This window comes from Oryx dammah, unplaced genomic scaffold (genome assembly GCF_014754425.2).
Source record: "Oryx dammah isolate SB20612 unplaced genomic scaffold, SCBI_Odam_1.1 HiC_scaffold_11032, whole genome shotgun sequence".
In the NCBI taxonomy this organism is placed as follows: domain Eukaryota; kingdom Metazoa; phylum Chordata; class Mammalia; order Artiodactyla; family Bovidae; genus Oryx; species Oryx dammah.
This window is the reverse complement of record NW_024080426.1, coordinates 227,279-253,203: the sequence shown is the minus strand read 5'-3', so window position 1 is coordinate 253,203 and position 25,925 is coordinate 227,279. Positions and strand designations below refer to the sequence as shown.

The following is a 25,925-nucleotide window of genomic DNA, read 5'->3' as shown; positions in this document are numbered from 1 at the left end:
CATGGCAAATAGATGGAGAAACAGTGTCAGAGTTTATTTTTTGGGGCTCCAAAATCACTGCAGATGGTTTTTGCACCCATCAAATTAAAAGATGCTTACTCCTTGGAAGGAAAGTTATGACCAACCTAGACAGCATATTAAAAAGCAGAGACATTACTTTGTCAACAGAGGTCCATCTTGTCAAGGCTATGGTTTTTCCAGTGGTCATGTATGGATGTGAGAGTTGGAATGTCAAGAAAGCTGAGTGCCGAAGAATTGATGCTTTTTAACTGTGGTGTTGGAGAAGATTCTTGAGAGTCCATTGGACTGCAAGGAGATCCAACCAGTCCATCCTAAAGAAGGTCGATCCTGAGTGTTCATTGGAAGGACTGATGTTCTGAAACTCCAGTACTTTGGCCACCTGATGCAAAGAGCTGACTCATTTGAAAAGACCCTGATGCTGGGGAGGATTGAAGGTGGAACCAGAAGGGGACGACAGAGGATGACATAGTTGGATGGCATCACCAGCTCTATGGATATGAGTTTAAGGAAACTCTGGGAGTTGGTGATAGGGGGGCCTGGCTGCCTGCAGTCCATGGGGTTGCAAAGAGTCAGACATAACAGTGACTGAACTGAACTGAACTGAACTGAACTGAACTGAACTGAACAGCTGGTAGAGAGACCTGCTTGCAATGTAGGAGGGCTTCCATGGTGGCTCAGCTGGTAATGTGGGAGACCTGGATTCGATCCCTGGGTTGGGAAGATCTCCTGGATCAGGCAAAGACTACTCACTGGAGTATTCTGGCCTGGAGAATTCCATGGACTGTATAGTCCATGGGGTTGCAAAGAGCCAGGCATGACTGAGCAACACTCATTTTTCTTTCACACAGGACTTTGATCTGTGTGATCCATTTGGTTAGCTTTCTGTTATTATGGTTTTTATTCTGGAAATGGAGATTTTTATTCTTTCTTTTGTCTGTCTGCTGATACGTAAGATAAAAAGTTTGTATAAGCTTCCTGATGGGAGGTACTGGTTGTAGCTCAGTAAAATGAGGGACTGAGTAGCTCAGTAAAATGTAATCCAGTTTTCTGCTTATGGGTGGGGCTATGCTGGAGTTTAGCCTGAGACAGTCCAGTCCTGGAGTTTGCAGGTATGGTAGTTGTAAAGGAGGCCTCCTCTCCAAGGACTTAGGCCTACATGCTGCATCTCTGAGGACACTTGCCTGCTAGTGCCCCTGACCCTGCAGTAATCCACTGTTGAGCCATGCTTCTGCAGGAGATTCCCTGATGCCACAGGCAAGTCTGGCTCAGTCTCATGTGGGGTCACTGCTCCTTTACCCTGAAGCACAAAGTTTTGTTTGTGCCTTCCAAGAGTTTCTTTTCCCTCAATCCTATGGAAGTTCTGCTGACATTCATATTTGGAGACCAAAAATCACTGATGACTGTATATTTCTTGCCTCCCAATATGGCTGCAAATACTTCATTTCACACTACCTTTAAGAATATTATATAATCTGTTGGATTGAGCTCATCTTCCCAGATGCGAGTGATTACATATTCCATTTTAGGAAAAATTGTAGTCATCAGATCTGATAATATTTATTTAAAGTGATTCTCAACCCACTGTCACCCCCACCCCCTGGCAACATCCAAGGAAAAAAATTACCACTTCATCGAGATTGTCTCCTGTATTGGGCTAAAATTATTGATGTTTGTGTACTGTATCCCTTAGGTTTACTGGAATAGAAAGGTGTTTTAAGAGGGATTAGGTAGCATTAAAAATTTAAGGATATCTTCATACTCAGACCTAGAATTACTGATATTTTGAAGACCTGATTAAGACACAAAAGAAGAAACACCCCAACATTAAAATGAATCACCATGTTGTATTGAATATGAAGCCATTATAGCCATCATTTGTTAATTAAGAATGACATGTAAACTATTGGCAGATTAAATTCAGATTCTGTTTTCTTTCACTGTCATTTATAGAAGTAAGACATAGTAAGTAGAGAAGTTCTAAAAGAAACTAAGAGTCTCAAATGACAAGAAACGCTGTCTGAGAATTATCAATTTCATTGTCATTTAATGGAAACTTAACAGTCACACAACCGAAAAGCATCAGAGGACATCTTGAATTGTCACAAACATGTTAATGATTACTGACCTAGAAGTAAGGTTGAATTATGTAGGTAGTTTTGTTTATTGTGTGCAGGTATTGAGTATAATATTTTAAGAAATTAAAAAGCTTTGAGTTTTCTTTTTTATAACATTTAGGGGTCACTAAGAGTCAGACACAACTGAGTGACTTCACTTTCACTTTTCACTTTCATGCATTGTAGAAGGAAATGGCAGCCCATTCCAGTGTTCTGGCCTGGAGAATCCCAGAGACAAGGAGCTTGGTTGGCTGCCGTCTATGGGGTTGCACAGAGTTGGACATGACTGAAGTGACTTAGCAACAGCAGTTGGCTTAAAGTCCTTACGTGTAATACCTCCTGTTGCACTGAAACCATATAAGCTAAATTAGGATGTGGCTTCGAAGTCTGAGCTTCTTGATAGCAAGGAATAAACTTCTATACTTAGATGAAATCATATAGCGTAGTTCCTGGAGCTTTGTAGTTGGCCAATAAATAGATGTTTCTTAAATAATAACTGCCAGAGATGTGGTTAAAAAATAAGTGTTTTTGAAAAGATGCCTTTTAAAGCTGTAATTAAAATGTGATTATGCTAAATGGATTATTTAAAATATATTGCAGTAAACTGTATTTGAGGGTAAAATTTTATAAACTAATTACTGATTTCTTATATTTTTCCAAGGTTTTTATTAAAGGATGGCCAGCTGTGGCTTTGTGCGCCTCAGGCAAAGCAAATATGGAAATGCTTAGCAGAGAATGCAGTTTATGTTTGTGATCGTGAAGCCTGTTTTAAGTGGTATTCCAAGTTAATGGGGGATGAACCAGACTTAGATCCTGATATTAATAAGGAATTCTTTGAAAGTAATGTACTTCAACTTGATCCTTTCCTGTTAACTGAAAATGGAATGAAATGTTTTGAACGATTCTTCAAAGCTGTTAATTGTCGAGAAGGGAAACTAGTAACAAAAAGAAGAGCCTATATGATGGATGATTTGGAACTAATAGGATTAGACTACCTTTGGAGAGTAAGTAAAGGAGTAGGAAACCCTGTTTACAAACATTGTACATGAGGTGGCTCCTATAAAATGTAATTAAGGAATCATAATTTTGCTTTTAATTTATGTATATTTATCTTCTTTGGTGTTTGTGCTAGGAATTGAGGGGTAGTAGGGAGGTGCTGGGTGGGAGTTATTCACCCTTAAGTTCTTGTTATGTCATTTTTATTTGCCAGTATTTTTGAGTTCATATTCCCTCCCCCTTCCCTCTCACCCCCACTCTCCACTGTCACCACCAATGCATCTTTGGGTTTGGAATTATTTGAGATGTGTACAAGTAGAGTAACCATTGCCTACCTGCACATCTTTCACATTCCCCTTGAAAAGGTCATTGGCTACGTTTCTTAATAGTAATATCTTGGGGCTTATTGTACATTTAATGCCAAAACCAAAAAAGGACAGAAAAGAGAACTGTTAGTTGGAAGAAGTCATTAGTACCTTTATGATATTGTTTGATTTGTGATATAAATACTTAGGAGAAAATTCTCTGTTGTACTTAAGGTTTTTCCATCTTGATAATTAAATCTTAATTACCATCTCAAAATCTAAGCTATTATACTTCAGCTTAGATTGTGTTTTGTATGTGGGTTTTTTTGGTTTCATTTCTCATCCCTGGGCAAAATAAAGTGTTTGGTCTTTCATTAATATTAGTGGTTTTTTGACTAGAGGGTTAGTCTCCCTCTATTCCTTTCCTTTTGCCTTCCTGAACCTCTCAAAGGGTCAGCCCTGAAACACCCAAATAACCAAAAATTAAACATGTTGTGAAAATCTCTAATACAGTTAGATAAGTGACAAAGATGTTCAAAAGTTTCTTGAGTTGACAGAATTCTTTTCTGTGATACATGATTTGTCATGGAAAATTTTTAGCTTCTTTGAATTGTCCATTGAAAATCTCATAGCCTGGCTGCCAAATTGCAGAATTATATAATATTGATTAAAGTCTACACTTTTCATTTTAAAGCAAATTACTTGAGAAAATTTGTTTATATTATTAATATTCTACTTAATTTTGTCACTTAATTTTATTTGGCTTGCATATCAAAAACAATTTAGTCTTAGAGTATGCACTGTTACAAAATTATAGCATTTGAATTTAAGTACCAAATGAAAATATATCTTGAACGTTACTAATTTCTTCAATTTTTGGATCTAGGTCGTAATTCAGAGTAATGATGATATTGCCAGCAGAGCTATAGATCTCCTTAAAGAAATATATACAAATCTTGGCCCCAGATTACAGGTCAATCAGGTGAGGACTGAGATGCATAAAAACTTCCATTACAATTAAATTGAAAAGTAACTTTGTGTTAAGTAGGGTCTTAAATGTAAGTACTTAATACACATTTGTCCCTTATAAAATGCCAACTCTTGATAATTATCTTTAGGTGGCTAGGATAATTTTGACTATGATGATTTATTATTGTTTGCTGAGACAATCAAAATACTTGCTTTGATATTCAGTCCACATTTTTTTATAGTTGGTTTATACTTGTTTATTATCTTATAGTTGGTTTATACTTGTTTATTATAAACTTCCTTTTGTGTTTTACTGCTGATTAATACATGATGTGATTAGGGATTACCTAAAGGCTGAAATTTTACTGTCTTTAATTGGATTAATGTCATTTGGTTTTAAATTTTGAAGCAGTTTAAAGTCTTTATTTGGCTCATTATTTGTAGGTGGTTATCCATGAAGACTTCATTCAGTCTTGCTTTGATCGTTTGAAAGCTTCATATGATACATTGTATGTTTTGGATGGTGACAAAGACACCATTAACTGTGCAAGACAGGAAGCTGTTAGAATGGTTCGAGTATTGACTGTTTTAAGGGAATACATAAATGAATGTGATAGTGATTATCATGAGGAAAGAACCATTCTACCTATGTCAAGGTTTGTAAAAAACTAATCTTTTGGTATTAATTTGAAGATATTTGTATTCATTAGCCAGCTAATTGGGAAAGTTATGACATATAGATTAAAAAGACTATAAACAAAAAATTTATTTCTGGTGGTCAGTGTCCTGCTTTTTAAAAACATTATTTGGATCTTATAGACACTTTTTTTTAAAGTAGAAAATTGTAAGTTATATTTTGGAGAGGTTCTGTTTTCCAGGCTATTATCGTCTGTTAAGTTTGGCCTTGTTTTTGGCAGCTGATTTTATTTTGATATTATTTATTTATAGTGTTAATAATAAAGTTTTTTAGAGGCATCACTGCCAATCCAGTGGTTAAACCTCTACTTTCAGTGCACAGAGCTCTGTTTCACGCCCTTGTTGGGAAATTAAGATTCTGTATTCTGCACAGCCAGACCAAAAAGAAAAATGTTTAACAAAGAATATTTTTAAATCGTCTTTACCAAACTTTCCTAAATTTAGAAACTCATAAAATAATTCACTAAATCATTTCAGTATCATTATGAATAATATATTACAAATTACAGGATATAAATGATATGTTATAAATTAAATAAACATACTAAATTATTTAATAATGTTTTAAATGGCATTTCTAGTTTTGGGGAAGTTTTTAGGATAAGTATCATTAGATTTTTTAAAACTGTTAACATTTTTTGAATGAAAAATGTAAAATAGCTACTTTAATGTGATTTTTATTTTTTATCTTACCTGTGGGAAGAGAATATACTAAAAAATATTTTGGGGTGAATTTTTAACAATTAAATTTTTTTTAGTGGAAACCTCCATTTTAATGTTTTTGCTTACACTCTCAAGCTGAAGCGTATCTCTTCCACATTTAAAAATATTCCGGTGAAGTGAGCTTTTATAGCTTAAAATTAACTGATACGTTATTTGTGTCTGTATTATAGTTTAAGTGGATATCTTTTTCTGCAGCCATAGAGACAAAGGTTAATAGCAATGAAGGATAGTCATATTGTGCTTTCAAGATTAGTTACAGTGTTAATAATTAAAGAAACATAAAATTGTTGTTTTCTGTATTATAAAAGCAAAATCAGTCTACCTTCCTCTTAGCAACCATCTCCTAAATATTACTGTGTTTTTTTTCCCACAGAGCATTCCGTGGTAAACATCTCTCTCTCATAGTTCGGTTTCCAAACCACGGCAGACAGGTTGATGATTTGGATATATGGTCTCATACAAATGATACTGTTGGTTCAGTACGACGATGTATTCTCAATCGTATTAAGGCAAATGTAGCCCATACAAAAATTGAACTCTTTGTGGGTGGTGAATTAATAGATTCTGAAGATGACAGAAAGCTAATTGGACAGCTAAACATAAAAGACAAATCGGTAAGTACATATAATTTTCAAATATTCTCCCAAAATTAAACATGGAGGCTGTTTTTCACTTGTTTGTAAATATTTATTTAGCATCTAATTGTTGTGTGTAGTCTTCTCTGTTAGGTGTTTGGGTTATAACCTTATGTAAGACGGATGTCTTGACAATAGTGTTGTAGAGTAGGTAACTACTAAGTATTTATTTTAACTTTTTAATTGTTTGTCTAAAGTTGAAGCAGGAAATATTTTTTAGCTTCATGATATATAGTTTATATTTTGTGCAAGTATCATGATATATAGTTTATATTTTGTGCAAGTATTTTCTGTTTTCTTTTGTACTTATATATACGGTCATTTTCCAGATAATTACGGCCAAACTTACACAAGTAAGTTGCAATATGCCTTCCAGCCCTGACAGTTCTTCTGATTCCTCAACTGGATCTCCTGGGAACCATAGTAATCGTTATAGTGATGGCCCTAAACAAGAAGTGGAAAGTTGTTTGCCTGGGGTGGTGAGTAGATATTGTATGCAAAGCATTATATTCTTCTTTGATAATGCAGAGAAATGTGTAGAATGGCTGCTTTCTTAACATGTTTTTCTTAACATGTTTTTTAGATTGGGCAAATGTCTAATAAATATACAGTTAAATATTTACTTCATGTTGAATTTTTTGGCATTGGATTTGAAAATAAAATTTCCTCATGGATATAGAATTATATTTGGAAAGAATTAATTGATTACAGTTGTATAATACTAAACATATATTCTAGAAAATATTAGCCTTTCCTTTGAATAATTTTTACAGAAACATATAATCTGCTGTTATTTTCAGATTCTTAGTAATATTACATCTGAAGGAACAGCCCATTCTCACTCTTTGTCTGCCCCTCTTTCATAAGAATTATTCCTAGGATAGTACCACTTCTGTGTATGAGGAATTTGACTCCTTGTAACAGTTAGATTAGGAATTTAGTCTGTAGTAGTTACCCCTGAAGGGTGAAGTGTCTTTTCTATAAATAGCTTTGAGAACTGAATAGAATTCAAAGAAGCTTTGAAGGCTTATTTAATAAATGATTGCTTTTTCATTATGAAGAATCAGTGGATTTGTAAAATTGAGAAGATAAGGAAGGTCAGCAGTTTCAGATAGTAAAGATGGCATCTGCAAAAGATGGTATTTACCCTAAGTAGAAAATTTATTTAGGAAAAGTTAATTTTAGGTTAATTTTGAATAACAGCATTTTTTGACCTAATTTATAGGTATATACTTTCTATATTCTGTATTCCAGATAATGTCACAACATCCCAGGTACATCTCTTTCCTTTGGCAAGTTGCTGACTTAGGTAGCAATCTGAATATACCACCTCTTAGAGATGGAGCCAGAATACTTATGAAACTTATGCCAATGGGTAAGAAAAATATCTCCCCACTTCTCTCCATATCCTGTTGCTAATGCTGACAAGTAATTAATAAACAATACTGTTTTTTTAATATATATCTTGTGGTATAGTCCATAGTGTTGATCATGTATCAATCATACCATTGCTGATGAGGAATTTTCTATGAACCATTTAAAAATATTTAAGGGCATATAGTTAAAAAAATGTTTTTTTTCAACTCCCTATTATTTTCTTGATTTTCTCTTCTGTTTATTATTAGATTTATGAAATTTTCCACATTCCCTTCAGTAAGTTTTTGAAACAATTTTCAGCATGGTTAGGTGTCTTGTTTCTTAGTTTTTCTTTTGCTCCAGTCTATTTCTCTCTGGATATCATTGTTCTCAGACTTCTTTATGACTCTCTGGTACACACCTTTGTCTTCACACTTAGTTCTCATTTTGCTGAAGCATAACCTTCTGAAACAAACAAACAAAAGGTATATGGGAAGCAAATTTTTTAACATAAAAAATTATTTTTCTCAATGCAACTGAACTCTCATCTATTACAGTGTTTTTGTTCATTTTACTTATAATAGTTTGAGCATAGAATTAAAGGTTGAAACTTTGTTCCATAGTTAATTTCATGTAGTATTGACCATCGGGAATACTGAGCCAGTATTATGTCAATTTTTTTTCTGTGAAGTTTTTATTTCTTTTGCCTTTTAGTTGAGATCTGATGGCTTGTGTTTATATGAATTTTTAAACATGCTGATATTTTATATGTTTATATTCAGATTTTTTATATTTTGATATTTTGTTATTCTCTGAAGTGATATTGTGATTTACTTCAAATAAGGACAGTCTGTTGTCTAATAGAAAATTTAAAATGTAAAGCAGAAAATTAACTGCCAGGAAGAGTTGTTTTATTTTCATTGGTGGTGACTGCTTAGTGGGCTTGGTCAGTCAGATGATTTAACTACTTACTTCACACATGAGAGATTTGGAAATTTTTAATATTTTTGGCATTGTTTTATTTATGATTCTGAAAATGTTTTCTGCATCAGAAGGTCCTATGGGATTTACTGAATCCATTTTCATGTTTTGACTAATTACAGTTTTCTTTTGAAAGTTAAAGACTGGATAGCAAATATGTTAGGTTTTGTGGACCAAAGGAAAACAAATTATCACAAGTTTTTATTAGCACAGTTCAAGCTAAAAATCATATAGTGCAGTTGTTATGATATGGGTCTACTAATGAGAGTCATAGAACTTTTTAGGGCATTGTAACATTTTGTTCAAGTTCAGCGTGTGTTCCATTTTATCAGATCAGTTGCAAATGTTCATTTACTTGTCTCTAAAATACATGTGGTTTTATCTTTAGCATGGTTTTCACACAAACAGGTACTACTGGTCATTATTCCATGAGCATATATAAAAGGCATTTATATTTCCTTAATTTTTATCTTAATATTCAATTTTTATTATGTCATTGCACTGCAGTTTAGTCATTTGAATTTTAGGCTAGATTGGAAGCTTTTCAATTGCATTGTTCATTGCGCTTTGAAATAATAGAGCTTCCTTTGCACTTATTTCAAGGTTTGAAATGTAGCAGGAACTGTAATTTGAGTTGTAATTTAAATCATCTGTACCTTACTTATAATACCTAACAAGCTGTAAATGGTTGTTATCTTGTTTTGTTTAGTGAATAATGACAAGAAAAGTTTGTGATTGTTCATTACAGATAATAGGTCTAACTGCATAGTAAACAGAGGCAGTAACATAACTAACTGTAAGGTGAGCACAGAGAAAAAGGGAGTGAGCTGGTCATTCAGGCAAAGAAAGATTTATTACAGAAAGAGAGAAAATGACTGGCTTTAGTGAGAAACCAGTGCTTACCCTACAGCCAACTCTTCTTATATGGTATGTGTGTGTGTTTGTGTGTCACCTTTTATAGCCAACCCTTCTTACACTCTGTGTGTGTCACCCTTTACAGCCAACCCTTCTTATATTCTGTGTGTGTGTGTGTGTGACCCTTTACAGCCAACTCTTCTTACAGCCAACTCTTCTTATATTCTGTGTGTGTGTGTGTCACCCTTTATAGCCCCCTTCTTATACTGTCTGTGTGTGTGTGTGTGTGTCCCTTTACAGCCAACTCTTCTTATACTGTGTGTGTGTGTGTGTGTTTTCCATCGCTTCAGTTGTGTCCAACTCTTTGTGACTTTGTGTGTGTGTGTTTTCCATTGCTTCAGTTGAGTCTGACCCTTTGTGACTCCATGAACTGTAGCTTGCCAGGAGATTTTCCTGGAAGAATACTGGATTGGGTTTCTATTTCCTTCTCCATCTTATATGCTGTCAATGGGAAATTGTGCCCTGAAAGTAGTTTATCCTTCACCCATTGGAGGTGTCTCATGGTTGGTCATGAAGTCTTGATAAACTGGCACCAGTAGAGAAAAACAGGCTATTGTTTAAGGGAAAAAACAGGGTGCCCACTAGGGCACTGTGGCCACTGTGACTTCATCCATTTTTTGTCAGGGTTACCACAATGGGCCATTTTAAAATAATACACAGTGAGCCCCTTTTAGATCCTAACAATAACCTTTCTTACACTTATAAATTGCTATTAGCTGAAAGAAAACTAATTGAATAAAACAGTATTTAAAGCAAAAGTATAGAAAATTTAAGTATAAGAAAATTACAAACTTGTACCATCTACCACCATTATGATACAAACATATGCTGTGTTAACATTCTCAAAAATTTTTTCTTTTTTAAATCTCTTGTAATGATAATCATGACAGTGTTCATAACAGTACATGCCTGCAGACCTGATGTTGTGAGGCGTAAGGTGTATGACACTGTAGTTAAGGGGTTCAACACCAGGGTAACTCCAATCACTGGTATATATTAAAGGATCATATAGTGGAAGGACTGGGTTCAGATTCTAGACTCTAAGATTTTGAAGAAGATCAGATACACTGTTGTCAGGATCAGCGATAGTTAAAGACTAAGAATCTTTAAGAGTAGAAGGTTGAGGCTTCATAACTATAGATGTTTTAGTTACAAACATTGACATAAGGAGCTGTTTCTTTTCATCTTTATTTGGGTCATCAAACAAATTAACAGTAGTTGTAAGTCATATTGTTATACTTTGGGTGACACAGAGGCTTCCTTAACCTCTAGGGAAGGATTATATTTGAGGATTGTATTTTTTTAAACAGTTGGTGCCTGAGATTTCCCTTGTGGTCCAGTGCTTAAGACTTTGAACTATGCAGCAAGTAAAATAAAGCAAGGTAGGATAAACTGTTGTTGCCTGCTGAAAACCTGCTGCATTTTTCAAGTGTCCAGATTGATATTTCTGTTTCTCTTAAATCTTATTCCTCATTATCATTATCATCTGTAGAAGATGTTAGCAGATTTTTGAGTTTCTTTTTGGTAGAAACGAGAGATCTCCAATTAGAAAACTAGAGATACCAAGGGACATTTCATGCAGAGATGATCACAATAAAGGAGAGTAATGATATGGACCTAATAGAAGCAGAAGATATTAAGAAGAGGTGACAGGAATATACAGAACTATAGAAAAAAGATTTTCATGACCCAGATAGCCATGAGGGTGTGATCACTCAACTAGAACCAGATTATGGAATGCAAAGTCAAGTGGGCTTTAGGAAGCATCACCATGTACAAAGCTAGTGGAGGTGGTGGAATTCCATTTGTGCCTTTTGAAATACTAAAAGATGACACTGTTAAGGTGCTACACAGAATATGCCAGCAAATTTAGAAAACTCAGCAGTGGCCACAGGACTGGAAAAAGTTTTCATTCCAGTTCCAAAGTAAGGCAATGCCAAGGAATGTTCAAACTATTGCACAGTTGCATTCATCTCACACACTAGCAAAGTAATGCTCAAAATTCTCCAAGCCAGGGTTCAACAGTATGTGAACCAAGAACTTCCAGAGGTTCAAGCTAGATTCAGAAGACACTGAGAAACCAGAGATAAATTGCCAACATCCTCTGGATCTTCAAAAAAGAGAGTTCCAGGAAAACATCTACTTCTTTATTGATTATGCCAAAGCCTTTGTGTGATCACAGCAATCTGTAGAAATGGAAATACCAGACTACATTACCTGCCTTCTGAGAAATCTGTATGCACGTCAAGAAGCTACAGCTAGAACCAGACATGCAACAATAGACTGGTTCCAAATTGAGAAAGGAGTACGTTAAGGCTGTGTATTGTCACAGTGCTTGTTTAACTTATATGCAGAGTACATCATGAGAAATGCAAGCTGGAATCAAGATTGCTGGGAGAAATATCAGTAGCTTCAGATACATCCTTAAGGCAGAAAGCAAAGAACAGTTAAAGAGACTCTTCATGAAAGTGAAAGAGGAGAGTGAAAAAGTTGACTTAAAACTCAGCATTCATACAGTGAAGATCCTGGCATCCAGTCCAGTCACTTCATGGCAAGTAGATGGAGAAACAGTGGAAACAGTGACAGACTTTTATTTTGGGGGGCTCCAAAATCACTGCAGATGGTGGCTGCAGCCATGAAATTAAAAGATGCTTGCTCCTTGGAGGAAAGTTATGTCCAACCTAGATAGCATGTTAAAAAGCAGGGATATTACTTTGCCAACAAAGTTCATCTAGTCAAAGCTATGGTTTTTCTGGTAGTCATGTATGGATGTGAGAGTTAGACTTTAAAGAGAGCTGAGTGCTGAAGAATTTGATACTTTTGAGCTGTGGTGTTGGAGAAGACTGTTGAGAATCCCTTGGACTGAAAGATCAGTCCAGTCAATCTTAAAGGAAATCAATCCTGAATATTTATTGGAAGGACTGAAGCTGAAACTCCAATACGTTGGACACCTGATGGGAAGAACCTGATTGGAAAAGCCCCTGATGCTGGCAGAGATTGAAGGCGGTATGAGATGTTTGAATGACCATCACTGACTTGATGGATGTGAGTTTGAGTTAGTTCCAAGAGCTGGTGATGGACAGAGAATCCTTCCTGGTGTGCTGTAGTCCATAGGGTTGCAAGGAGTTGGACAGGACTGAGCAATTGAACTTGGCTTATTGGTAGAAGAAATTTGTCTGTGCTCTTTAATCTGTTCCCCAGAGTTATCCTGTGTCATCCTAGGAAGAACCTCCCAACTTATTGATACGTTGGAACATTCAAGGTATTCTTTATTATTATTCTTTTCCATTATTATTTATCACCGGATATTGAATAAAGGCCCTTGTGGTATATAGTAGGACTTTGTTGTTGCAAGAAGTTCTTGACTCCTGCATTACGAGTGAGGAAGCCCCTGAAATAATTGACTGTCTTCTTCCCGTAATGATTTCTGAGGTCCACTGATTGTCTTGGGCTATAAAGCGTCAGTAGTCTGCAACTTAGTAAGCACAGTTGCATCTGCATTTGAAGCTTTTTACATTCATGATGTTGCAGGGAAATTTAGCCTGAAGGGTGGCATGAATCTCCTGAAGATGTAGTATAAATCACCTTGATATATTTGATGAATTGCTTAATCTGTTGGTTGCAGCAGTGACATAGAGTTAGGAGTCAGGAACATCATTTTCACATGATGCAGAGAGATTAGATTAGGGTTGGTTGTAAACATTGTTAGGAAGACCATGAAGGATGGTTCCTCCCCACGCTATATTTCTTCACCTCGGTAATGAAGCACTTGTGAAGTCATTTTGAGGACAAGATAGCTAAGCCCCAGGCCCTCTTGTTTTTTTAAACTTTAATTGGAAGTGAATTACTTTACAATATTGTGATGGTTTTTGCCATACATTGACATGAATCAGTCGTGGGTGTATATGTGTTCCCCATCCTGAACTGCTCTCTGGCCTCCCTCCCCATCCCATCCCTCAGGGTTGTCCCAGTGCATCAGCCCTGAACACCCTGTCACATACATCAAACCTGGACTGACAATCTATTTCACATATGATAATATACATGTTTCAATGCTATTCTTTCAGGTCATCCCACCCTTGCCTTCTCCCACAGCGTCCAAAAGTCTCTTCTTTATATCTGTGTCTCTTTTGCTGTCTCGCATATAGAATCATTGTTAACCATCTTTCCAGAGTCCATATATATGCTTTAATATACTGTGTTGGTTTTTTTCTTTCTGACTTACTTGATTCTGCAAAATAGGCTCTGGTTTCATCCACCTCGTTAGAACTGATTCAAATGCGTTCTTTTTAATAACTAAGTAATATTTCATTGTGTATATGTACCACAGTTGTCTTATCCATTCTTCTGCTGATGGACATCTAGGTTGCTTCCAAGTCCTAGCTATTGTAAACAGTGCTGCAGTGAACATAGGGGTACATGTGACTCTTTCAGTTCTGATTTCCTCCGTGTGTATGCCCAGCAGTGGGATTGCTAGCCCTAGACATTCTTGAATTTGTTTTTGAGTGCTGGGTATTGTTTCCTCAGCAAAGGAAGCTTGGCTTGATCATGGGACCCACTGCATTGCCACAAACAAACAAGTAATGTGATCTTTCCAGGCCTTGAACTTTAGCTTGGTATTCTGAGGAATAGAAGTTCAGTTGAACATGTTTTTTTTGAAACAAAGTTGTTTCATCACAAAAAAACTTGCTCTGAATGTAGCCATTTTCTTCCATGAATTCCTTAACCCCTTCTGCAAATGGTGATACTCTTGTCAGCCTCAGCCATACCTATTATCACATGATGTTTAAGTTCTTGAGGCTGTAGTGCTTTGCATAGATTACCTGATGTTCCTTACTAGCCTTGAACTCTTTCCTCTTGTTCCTCAGAACTGGCTTAGTTCTTCTGGAGTGCTAAATTCTTTTTTGTGTATAGTTTTCCTTTGGTCAGGTCTAACATATCTAGCCACATGCTTAATGTTTTGCCAGTGGTTGCAAGAAGATAACCATGAAGTAGACCAGATTAGCCACTGTAGGTGCAGTGCTAACAGAGATTTCAGCTTCTTTCTGCTTTATGGAATGAATGCTCAGTTTGTTTGTAACAACTTTATAGCCCTTAGATCAAAAGGGCTAAATTTTTTATTTTCTTGTTGGCAGCACTTTGTGCTTCTTAGCCTTTGACAGTTTGCTTGATAAGTTAATTACTTGAGAGCCATTTTTTCACAGAAATAAACTATACCCAACACAAACAGCAAACAAAGATGTGAGGTGAGATTTGAGGCAGTGTTCAAACAATAGAGACTGAGAGTCTTTGAAGTAGTGGTAGACTATAGAAGAGTATGTTTACACAGCACTTAATTTGCTTGGTTTTAGTGTAGTACTCATTGCATGGTCAATTCACATTTTGCTTTTTGGAACCATGTAGGAGAATCCCAGGGACGGGGGAGCTTATGGGCTGCCGTCTATGGGGTCGCACAGAGTCAGACATGACTGAAGTGACTTAGCAGCAGCAGCAGCAGGGGTTTTTATTTTGCTTGCATTTTTAGCCATACAGTGTCCATGTTGGATCTTATTAGCTCCTTGACTAGGTATCAACTGTAGAAGCTTTGAGTCTTAACAGTGAAGTCTTAGGTTGTTTTTCATTTTGTTTTCTGTTTTTGTGTTGTTGAATCACATTTCTTGAAACATTTGAATGCTAAAACCTACAGGTGTGGAAGGTGAACACATAGTTGGTATCTTAATGACTTTACTGCAATATTTTTAGCACTGTTTTGTAATTGTAGGTTAAATTCATTAAGAAACATCAGGTCTGCAGCATAAACTAGATTTCTAAACCAGTCTGTGGTTTTGTTTACAGCATTTGAGAATATTTGTTTGTTCAAAAAATTTTTATTTTTTTACCCCGAGCTTTAACAAAATCACTTTACTAGTAAAACAGTAAAAACATTACTATTGTGCTTAAACACTGAACTGCTATATGGTAGGGCAAATTAGAATACCCATATTATGTTTCCAGTAAAAGTTTATAAAGATTGTTAGGTCCATGAAAGTAAATGAAGTTCACCATTGACACTACTGCTTAATTGATAAATTCGTGTGTTTTCCACAAACTACTTGCTGACGAGCAATGCAGTGAATGAATGACCTAGGTTTTAATCGTCCATTTTCGCAAGCTGTTTTATTCTTTCCACAAGCTTTTAAAGACTTTTCCTCCTAAGTATTATTCTGTGATTGTTTTATTAGATTTTATTCTGATTGTATTAATAACATATTTTTATTTATAATGCAAACAACCTAATAAGTAGTTTTTTTTATCACTGCAAACTTGACATGGCCTTTCCCTGAACTACTGAGCAGCATTGTTAATATCAACTCATTATATGCCTCCTCCCCAATCACTTATTCAAAATCATTTGCTTAGTTTTGTTTGGTTTTCTTGTGGTAAAATATGTGATACATGTTCTATTCCCAGAATAAGGTATGACGGTTCCAGTTTGTCCACATTTTCACCAACATGTGAAGGTGGTGTCTTTATGTGATTCTGATTCTGATTCTGATTTGATGCCTAATAATTTACTTACAAATAGTTGGCGTATCTTTGGGGAAATGTCTGTTCACAACCTTTGCTTATTTTTATTTGGATTATTTGTCTTTTTATTATTTCATAAGTGTTTTGATATATTCTGATAAAAGTCCTTTATTAAATCATATAATTTAAAGTCTATATTCTTTTCACTGTCTAAATAGTGTCCTTTTATGTAGTCCAGTTTATCTGTTTTTTTCCTCTTGTCAATTGTCCTAATCTGAGGTCATGCAGATTTGCTGCTAAGCTTTTTTCAAAGAGGCACTGTCTTTTTAGTGTATCTTTCATTGTGTATATTATTTTTAAGCTTCATATCTTTATATATGACAAAAGAAAATAACTAGCTTTTCTTATTGTTGCTTACGTTAGAAAATAATTGTTTCTTTTGCCATTTTCTTTTCAATGTACACCTCCCCTTGAAGCTCAAAGTTTTTGTGTAATGTACTGAGACAGGTAATTTAGACCTTGGTGAGCGGAGCTTGCATTGTTTATATTTCAAGCAGAACGAATTCCTTTTCAGTGTTGTGTTTTTTTGTTTTTTTTGTTTTTCTGTTTCCAGTGGATGAAGGAGATGTTCATTTGAGGTCTCTCAGTAGGAGCTGTTCACATCATATATTGAGGTGACAAAGAGCCCTGGTTGATCATTAACCAGTCCAGATCTGGTTATGTCTTGTAACATTTGAACTTACAGTTCAACTTTGTTGAATTTATAGATGTTTTAGTTTAATACTCCAGTATATTGAATATGAAGTATTAACAGCATAATTATATTTTACTTTAGTCTATGTCTGTTTTCTTTACAGATAGCACAACAGTAGGAAAACTAAGAGCTCTTTGTTTGGACCAGGCAAAACTTGGAGAAAATAACCTTGGACCATCTCTTGATTCACTTTTCTTTGGTCCTTCTGCTTCCCGAGTCCTGTATCTAACAGAGGTTGGTTTTATCCTTTTCAAAATTAGAATTTTTCATCATGTAGTGATATCATCATTTGTAATTTTTTGGAATGGTTATGAATTTCTTAGCAGTAATAAGGGAAATAGAAATTACAAATTATAACATATTTAATACAGTTTCTGTCCCTCCCCACCTCTTCTTTTTTTCAGGTTATTTATGCCCTATTAATGCCTGCTGATACGCCTCTGGCAGATGATTCTTGTGACTTTCAGGTTCACTTCTTGAAGAGTGGTGGCTTATCCCTTGTACTGAGTATGCTAACAAAAAATAACTTCCTGCCAAATACAGATATGGAAACACGAAGGGGTGCATACTTCAGTGGTCTTAAAATAGCCAAACTCTTGTTAACTGCAATAGGCTATGGCCATGTTAGAGCTGTAGCAGAAGCTTGTCAGCCAGTTGTAGATGGTGCAGATCCCATAACACCGGTAATAATTTTTTGAAATGCTTTGTGTTTAGGATTTAATTTTTAAAATTAGACCCTTCAGTGAGTCTTAAGTACAGGATGCAAGTTCAGTTCAATCTATTAGTTTTATTTATACTGAAATGTAAATTTTATTTTGGCTATGAGGTACAACGTTTGTGATCTTAGTTCCTAGACCAGTGACCAAACCTGTGCCTCCTGCATTGGAGGCTTATACCCTGACCACTGGACTGCCAGGGAAGTCCCAAAATGTGAATGACATGTACCAATTACACCAAAGAGGATATTTCATTACTGTTAAGTATTATTTTGACTTTTCCTTTAAGTCTCTTAAAAACTTCACACTGATCTTTTGTTACCTTGTACCTGAAAGGCATATACAGACAAGTGGTTTTAAAAGAAAAGATTTATTTTGCAAATTGCCCATCTCTCTTCCCACCAACCAGCTTGACCACAATGACTGCCAAAGACTCTAAATGCTGGTACCATCCTTACAGCAAATCAACACATGAGATTTGGTGCAGAGGTTGAAACTGTCAACCTTTCTCTTCTTGAGTTTATTCACATTACAAGTGATGAGTTGATTAAATTGCTCAAGAAAAAGTGGCTTAGAGATAGATTTTTTTCTTTAGAAATGACTTAGTTCTTAACCAGGGAAATTTATATAATCACTAGATTTTTGATGTTGAAGTTTTTTATTATTTAGGTGGGAGTTAGTATTTCAGGTTTGTTTAAAAGAAGAGTTATTAGGAATTACCTCGTTGTCCAGTGGTAAGGGCTTAGCACTTTCATTTCAGGCCTGAGGTTCAGCCCCACGTTAGGAAACTGAGATTTTTCAAGCTGCACAGGGCAACTGAAAAAAAATAATAATAAGTAATTAAAATAAACACAAGGTTTTTAAAAAATAGGCGTCATATGCTGAGTCACTTCTTTTGAAATAGAATGTCTAGAATTTTCTCAGATAATTCTGGGGTGATGTTGGCAGCAAGATTGGCTTTTTATTTATAATTATTGAAGCTGCATAGTTGGCACTTGAAAATTTTTTATATTCTTTCTGTTTTTGTATAATTTTGAAAGTTTCATTGAAAAGGTTAAAATTTGTGTAAATAAATTAAAGTTACAGTGCCGTGTTTTCACTGTAAGTTAGATTGTTTTATACTCTTCCTTTTGTATATATTTACATAAAAACTGATAGGTTTTGGTCATAATCCTACTGTGGGGCCTTACTGAAGTAGATAAAAGACATGTCTTGTCTTTTTCCCTAAGACTTACTATTTAGAAAATGTTAACGATCCAAAGGTACATGCGTGCTGCTAAGTCACTTAAGTCACGTCCAATGCTTTGTGGCCCCATGAACTGTAGCCCACCAGACTCCTCTGTCCCTGGTATTCTCCAGGCAGAAATACTGGAGTGAGTTGCCGTGCCCTTCTTCAGTGGATCTTCCTGACTCAGGAGATCTTCCTGACCCAGGGGATCCAACCCATGTCTCTCATGTCTCATGCATTGGTAGGCAGGTTCTTTACCACTAGTGCCACTTTGGAAGGTGCATTTCAGGTTTCCCACATTCAAATAAGGAGCTAAGTGAAAATTAGTATTTTAAAAAATGTTTATTATAGGACCACATATAATATAGAAGTGGGTTACAATTTGATGACTACTGTAACTGATAAAACTAATTCCACATATTTTTTTCATGGATTTAAGAATTTATACTCAAGTAAAACTTCATAGTGTTTTTTTTTTCACATTTATACTTTAAAATTTTTTTGTTTACCTTAATTCTTCAGTGAACAATTTGAGACCATGTTTTTTTAAAGATAATATTTAGTTCTGTGAATATGATAAGTGAAAGGAAATAGTTATTTTTGTCTTAGAAAACTTGCTTAATCCACATCTCAATTTAATGAGTTTAACTAGAAATCAGCGTATCAGTGGTGATCTTCATTAACAAGAACAGTTTCAGTGTAAAAGTGTCATAAGACTTTGGCTTAAAAATAAACCCTAATAATTAGTAAGATTGAATTAACAGTTTGAAAACATGGTTTTATTCATTGAGTTAACAATTATGCCTCTGTTATATGTCTTATATAGCTTAAGGTACAGTATGACGAAGTTAACAGAAGTTTACATGATTCATGTATGAGTTCAGGCTAGTTTATTTGAAATTTGTAATCATCTAAATACATTGTCTCTTAATGTTAGTCATTATACTTCATCTCATTTAATCAGTATATTTGTTCAGTCTGTTTTATTTCTCTTTTTTTAAAATTTTTTATTTATGTATTTGTTTTATTTTACTTTACAATACTGTATTGGTTTTACAATACCGTACACTGGCATGAATCTGCCCACAGGTGTACCTGTGTTCCCCATCATGATATTTCTCTCTTATTTTTAAGTGAAACAGTCTAAGCAGATAAAGTAGCTTGGCTCTAATATTCAAAATGACCCAAGAGTTTAACTGATTGAAGATGCAGTGGATTCTGAAATTGTACTAAAACTCTGCTTCATGCAGTGTTTATTTGAAATCTCATTTAGTAGCACCTAGCAAGTAGATCTTTAAATAATATGTGCATGATAATTATAATAATAATATAAATAACAGTAAGTTAAACAGAAGGTTAAACTTCTTTGATTTGCAATTAATAGAGAAGAGCTGGAAGCCTTAAAGAGCTGTAAATTTTCATTGTCTACCTAGAGACTATGGCAACACCTCCACAAACTCTTGGATTTCTTAAATATCTATTTTTTGGAAAGATTTGATTACCAAAACTTAATTTTAGCAGGTTGATACAGAAAACAGAGAAGATTAAGTTGTGGGGACTTACTCATGTTTCTTGAGTGATGAAGTTTAAAACATGGAGAGAGAAAATACTTTTGAATAAAACATAAAAAACATTTTAAAGACTGAAAGGAAAGGAAGTGAGAGAAATGAATTTAGAGTTTAGGTGGTAAAAAATCAAAAGTCTATTTATCTGGTACCCCCACTTTTCTTAGTCATATCATGGCAGTTATGGTCATTTGCTGAGTCAGAGGGCTAGCAAAGGATTTAACTGGAGGCAAGTAGATTTGTTCAGAACCCTGTCAGTATCTTATGCAAGTGAAAGAGAATGCAGTTGTAGAAACATTATTGCATTCATATGAAATTGGAATTTGCAGAGGAAAGTTGTGACTTTAAAAGGCAGCCAACTATAGAAGTCTACTGGTTGACAATCTGAAATACTTTTTGTACTGAAGACCATACATTCTACTGTAGATAAGTGAAAGGATGTTAGAGATGATGGATAAGGAGTGTATGGATGAATTTTTGCGTGTAGAAATTTTTGAAGTTTAGTTATTTATAAGTTTTTATTCCAATTAAAAAGGTTTTCTTTTTTTTTTTTTTTTTTTTTTCAGATTAACCAAGTTACTCATGATCAAGCAGTGGTGCTACAAAATGCTCTTCAGAGCATTCCTAACCCATCATCTGAGTGTATTCTTAGAAATGTATCAATACGTCTTGCTCAACAAATATCTGAAGAGGTTAGTATTAAACTTTGAAAGTTCTGGTATCTTGGATGGCTTACTTTTTTATTGTTCTTGACACAGTTTCTACTTAACTCAAAAATATTACCACAATTTGAGGTTGAATACTGAGATTTTTCACGTTAGATTCTCTTACGTTAGCTAAAATTTAGTAAAATTTAATATGTATTAATACTTTAGAAAGTACTCTTAAAAAAATCCTTGAATTGGGTTTTTGAGCTATAATTTGTATTGAATAAACTAGATCAAAATAAAACATATACTGAGTTTTGACATAATGTTAAATTATGCAGTCAAGAAACAGAATATTTTCGTTAGTCCCAACAGTTCTTTCTTATGAACCTAGACATTTATTGTTGCTTTTTGTCACTGTAAAATTGTCATGTTTTAAAAGTTTACATGAATCATATAATATACTCTTGTGTCTGGCTTATTGTAATCAGCATGATTGGGAAATTATGTGTCAGTAGTGAATTCATTTTGAGTAAAACCACATTGTATTGTCATTCTGTGTGTTCTACTAATGAACATTTGTGTTATTCTTAGTTTTCTTTACTATTGAAATGAATGTCACAAGTGCTTCTTGGGCATATGTTTTCTCATTTCTGGGTAAACTTACAGGATTGGAATGGCTGGGTAATTTGGTTTCTGTATTTGTAAAAGTCTTGTGAACAGTGTTTCAGCTATATTAGATCTTAACCTGAAGCCTATATTGTCGCTATAGCTGAGAAGCATATTTTTGCTTCATCAAAATGCATACTCAGATTTCATTTTAAGATATAGAAAAATGAGACCAAAATTTTGTTTTTATTTATTCATTTTTTAATTTCTTAAACATTATTGAAGTATAGTTGATCTACAGTGTTGTGTTAATTTTTGCCATACAGCAGAGTGATTCAGTTATGCATGTGTGTGTGTGTATTCTTTTTCACATTTTTTTTCCATTATGGTTTATCACAGGATATTAAAGAATCCTTGTGAATATTTATTCATCTTATATGTAATAATTTGCATCTGCCAGACTTTATCTACTTTGGACCTTAAAGAAAACATAGACTATCAGAAGAAGGAGGCATAGTTACTTTATATAGAGCTTTTTATCCTACTACTTTCACAATAAAGAAATTTTTGTTTTCTGAAGACAAATTTTTATTTTCTGATTATTTCACTCTACTGGTGTCAGCACTACTAATTATTTGTTTTCTTTCAGGCTTCAAGATACATGCCTGATATATGTGTTATTAGAGCTATACAGAAAATCACCTGGGCATCAGGATGTGGGACATTAGAGCTAGTATTTAGCCCAAATGAAGAAATTACTAAAATTTACGAGATGGTAAGAGTCATTATGGAAATGTATTCCTTTATGTGAATGTTAATTTTGCTCATGACTAAATTTTCGTCTTGTCTGCCCTCTTTGAAGACAAAGTCACTTGTGTATCTAGTGGTTTAAAATAAAATTCTGTAGTTAGGATGAGAATATGAAAATTTTTACTTTGAAGATAAACTACTTGCGGATCTCACTGTAAGGCAGCTTTCTTCTAAATGTTTTTTTTTTCCTAATGTCTCATTGAGTTGAATATAGTTAAGCTGTAAAGAATTTGCTTTTTCCAATTTCCTTTAATTATTGTGCTTTCTATGACTTTGTGGAATCATAACATTCAGATATTTTACTTGGTTATTTTATAGCATTCAGGTGTAGCAACAGTTTTTACTGTTTCAGTATTATCCCTCTTCCTCATTTGATAAAACAAATTATTTACAGAAATGAGACTGTTTTGCTCCTAGATTTTCTATTTACTTGCCTGAATTAGTCACTCATATATAGTTCAGAGAAGAGAGTGGATATTGGAATTGTAAGGCTTCTCTTTTTTGGATATTTAAATGACTGGTCCATTTTAGGCATATATTATATTGATTTTATTTTTTGATAAGTGGAAACAGATATAAAATTATTAACTACAGGCAAATACGGAGAAGGCAATGGCACCCACTCCAGTACTCTTGCCTGGAAAATCCCATGGATGGAGGAGCCTGGTAGGCTGTAGTCCATGGAGTTTCTAAGTCGGGCACTACTGAGCGACTTCACTTTCACTTTTCACTTTCATGCATCGGAGGAGGAAATGGCAACCCACTGTAATATTCTTGCCTGGAGAATCCCAGGGACAGAGGAGCCTGGTGGGCTGCCGTCTATGGGGTCGCACAGAGTTGGACACAACTAAAGTGACTTAGCAGCAACAGGCAAATATATTTTACATTAGGAAAGTTTTCTATAGCCTTCCTCAACATTTGTGTAAGCTAATTGCTTCTTTAATAAAATGGCATTGTAGATAAAGCTATAAAATAAATCTAATCAACATTTCAAGTACAGTGCCAGAGTTACTCTTTAGAAAGACATCATGATAAGTGCAGAAATACACCACTCATATCCAGAAGGACAAGGAAGCAGTACTTAGCTTTTATTAAACATGTTCCTTTAATCCATTTTGGGATATATTCTAAAGAGTCTCAAAAGCTAAGAGACTAAAGACAAATGGTCTTTAGTGGGTATAGTTTTAAATGCTAACTAGAAGAATTTGAAAGTTTTCTTCAGTGTATCACCAGTAGTTTACTCCTCATCATTTTACAGACCAGCAGTCTAAGCCATAAGCCAGACGTGGAAGATGAACAGGTTTGCTGTGAAGCATTGGAAGTGATGACTTTATGTTTTGCTCTAGTTCCAACAGCCCTGGATGCACTTAATAAAGAAAAAGCTTGGCAGACATTTATCATTGACTTATTATTGCATTGTCCCAGCAAGTAAGTGATTGTTTTTGTTGATTTGAAAGAAGACTGACCTTATTCTTTAAGCAGACATGAGTTATTTTGATCAAAATCTCAGAAGTCAAATAAGAAAGCATTTTTCTTGTCTTTGTAGCATTTTGATATTTTGGAAATTTTTTAAATGTATTTCATGTAAGCTGAATATGTTTTCATTTCTGGAAAATGCCCATGTTGATTTTTTCTTTCATAGTTTTTCAGTTGCAGTCAAGTATTAACATATAGTTACATCTCTGATAGCTCAATGGTGAAGATTCTGTGGGCAGTAAAGGAGATAAAGGAGATGCAGGTTTGATCCATGGGTTGGGAATATCCCTTGGAGGAGAAAATGGCTACCTATTTCAGTATTCTTGCCTGTGAAATCTCATGGACAGAGAGCCTGGCAGGCTATAACCCATGGGCGTGCAAAGAATTGGACACTGTTGAGCTACTGAATACAAACATATAGTTACTTATAACTAAAAATTAAGATATTTTAACAACTTCTATGTGAATAATAATAACATTAAGAGTATTTACAGTGTTGGGCAATTCCTGAATTTTTTACTAACCCAAACATATTTTTTAACCAGTACTTAACTCTCATTCCCAAATCTCTCTACCCCTGTTTATCTGTAATTTGCATTCTGTGTCTTTGTATTGACCTATTGTCAGCACCTCATATAAATGGAATTACATATTATTGATCCTTTTGGGTTTTCACTTGTTTGACTTAACATAATCTCAAGGTTCAAACATGTAGCATGTTAAGGAATTTTCTTTATTTTTAATGCTGAATAATATTTCATTCTATATATGTATTGTATTTTTGTTTTTGCATTCACCTTTTGGTGAACACTTCAGTTATTTTTGTTTTTGGCTGTTGTGAACAATGCTACTGTGACTGTTGTGAAGTAGAAACTGGTTTGAGTTCCCATTTTCAGTTCTTTTGAGTTTGTAATTTGGAGTGGATCTCTTAGGTCATGTAGTAATCCTTGAGCTTCTTCAGGCTCCACCAGGAGTTAACAGTGTAGGCTTGCCAGCAGTGTACAGAGTTTTCAATTTTTTCATGTCCTCTTCCATACCTATTTTTTTAGTGAGCTTGAGCAATGCATTGTGAAACACCTTCGAAAATTTTTTTAAAGTATTTAGTCACCTGTGCAGAAAATTGTGAAGAAATCTGTACATGTGCAACATTTTAAGTACTATTTGGAAGTTTTTAAACTCCTGTTTCTGTTTTTTGTAAATCAAAGGGACTTTTAAAGGTTCAGAAATTGCCTCAGCTTGTATTAGGGCAAGTTTATGTGAATTGAAGTCAGGCCAGTAACCTGACTTCAGATAAAGTTAATTTGAACCATTTGTTATTTTTCTTTCTCTTCCTCCTCCATTACTTGTTTATACTCCTGTGATAGTGTCAGTGAATGAAACATCATACAACTTTCTAGAGTAATGAGGAGAGGAAGAGGAGAACTGGACTTTTGGCATTACTTCTAACACAGCAGTTCTCCAGACACAAACCAGAGAGTGGTTTCTTCAGGATTATGGTCGGTGTTCGCAGAAGTTTTACACTTAAATTGTTAAGTAGGATTAGTGGACAGTCCTATTCCCTGGTGGCGCAGTGGTAAAGCACCCACCCACCAGTAGGAAATAAACATATTTCAGAGCTTTAGCAGCTAGCAATTACAGAAATATGGTATTTACCCACATTATAATGTTCACTCACTAACATACAACATGTGTTTGGCTATGTTCTGATGTCAAGACTCTCATCAACAAAACTTGAAAGAACCTGCTTTGGTCAAAATTTAGATTACTATTCTATGAAATAACAAAACATTGGGTTTATTATTTATGCTAGTAAGGGAAGACTGTGCCATTTGAACACATTCTCAGAGCAAAACAGACAGTAGTTTTAAGCATTACCAGTTTTACACAACTGTCTGTGAATTG

At 34.7% G+C, this 25,925-nt stretch overlaps 1 protein-coding gene across 1 annotated transcript in view; it reads left to right on the top strand.

Moving 5' to 3' along the window:
- LOC120860168 (probable ubiquitin carboxyl-terminal hydrolase FAF-X) overlaps positions 1-25,925 on the top strand; it is a 142,257-nt gene that overhangs the window by 74,823 nt on the left and 41,509 nt on the right. The window contains exons 16-26 of the mRNA XM_040235961.1: positions 2,797-3,139; positions 4,323-4,418; positions 4,850-5,061; positions 6,198-6,438; positions 6,789-6,938; positions 7,714-7,834; positions 17,076-17,206; positions 17,377-17,655; positions 21,048-21,173; positions 22,387-22,512; positions 23,806-23,975. Of these exons, the coding sequence (XP_040091895.1) occupies positions 2,797-3,139; positions 4,323-4,418; positions 4,850-5,061; positions 6,198-6,438; positions 6,789-6,938; positions 7,714-7,834; positions 17,076-17,206; positions 17,377-17,655; positions 21,048-21,173; positions 22,387-22,512; positions 23,806-23,975 (1,995 nt within the window). The remainder of the gene's footprint in view (positions 1-2,796; positions 3,140-4,322; positions 4,419-4,849; positions 5,062-6,197; positions 6,439-6,788; positions 6,939-7,713; positions 7,835-17,075; positions 17,207-17,376; positions 17,656-21,047; positions 21,174-22,386; positions 22,513-23,805; positions 23,976-25,925) is intronic.